The following is a 546-nucleotide window of genomic DNA, read 5'->3' as shown; positions in this document are numbered from 1 at the left end:
TGCCGGGCGCGGGCCCCGCCGCCGCCCGGGGGCTCTGCGGGCCCGCGGAGCAGGGCCATGGCCCCCTCGGCTCGGCCAGGTCCGGAGGCTGGGCCTGCGGAAGGAACAGGACGCGCGTTAGGCTGTGAGGCCAGGAGCTCAGGGAACCCCCGACTGCCGGGCGCGGGCCCCGCCGCCGCCCGGGGGCTCTGCGGGCCCGCGGAGCAGGGCCATGGCCCCATGCGCTCGGCCAGGTCCGGAGGCTGGGCCTGCGGAAGGAACAGGACGCGCGTTAGGCTGTGAGGCCAGGAGCTCAGGGAACCCCCGACCACCCTGGGCCTGGGGACCCAGCACAAGCAAGGACTCCCTGGGCCTGCCCCTCCCGCATACCTGACTTACAGGTGACCGGATAGCGGACCAGATAGCGAACCACAAGCTTGCCGGCAGATCCCAGGTGAAAGCGGCGGCCTGCCTCGCTTTCTCTCCCAGAGACTGGGAACCGGCCACTGGAAGCCCGCCCTGGAGAGGCTGTCTTGGGAGAGCTGGGCGGGGGCCAGACCTCACCCT

General features: G+C 72.9%; 1 protein-coding gene across 1 annotated transcript in view; it reads right to left on the bottom strand.

Annotated features, from left to right (window-relative positions):
- KCNG2 (potassium voltage-gated channel modifier subfamily G member 2) overlaps nucleotides 1-221 on the bottom strand; it is an 11,484-nt gene extending 11,263 nt beyond the window's left edge. The window contains exons 1-2 of the mRNA XM_015590794.2: nucleotides 201-221; nucleotides 4-32 (exon numbers count right to left, since the gene is read on the bottom strand). Coding sequence (XP_015446280.1) covers nucleotides 4-32; nucleotides 201-221 — 50 coding nt within the window. The remainder of the gene's footprint in view (nucleotides 1-3; nucleotides 33-200) is intronic.
- Nucleotides 222-546: the final 325 nt, after the last annotated feature.

This window comes from Pteropus alecto, unplaced genomic scaffold, assembly GCF_000325575.1.
Source record: "Pteropus alecto unplaced genomic scaffold, ASM32557v1 scaffold14, whole genome shotgun sequence".
Lineage (NCBI taxonomy): Eukaryota > Metazoa > Chordata > Mammalia > Chiroptera > Pteropodidae > Pteropus > Pteropus alecto.
This window is presented reverse-complemented; position numbering and strand designations above follow the sequence as displayed.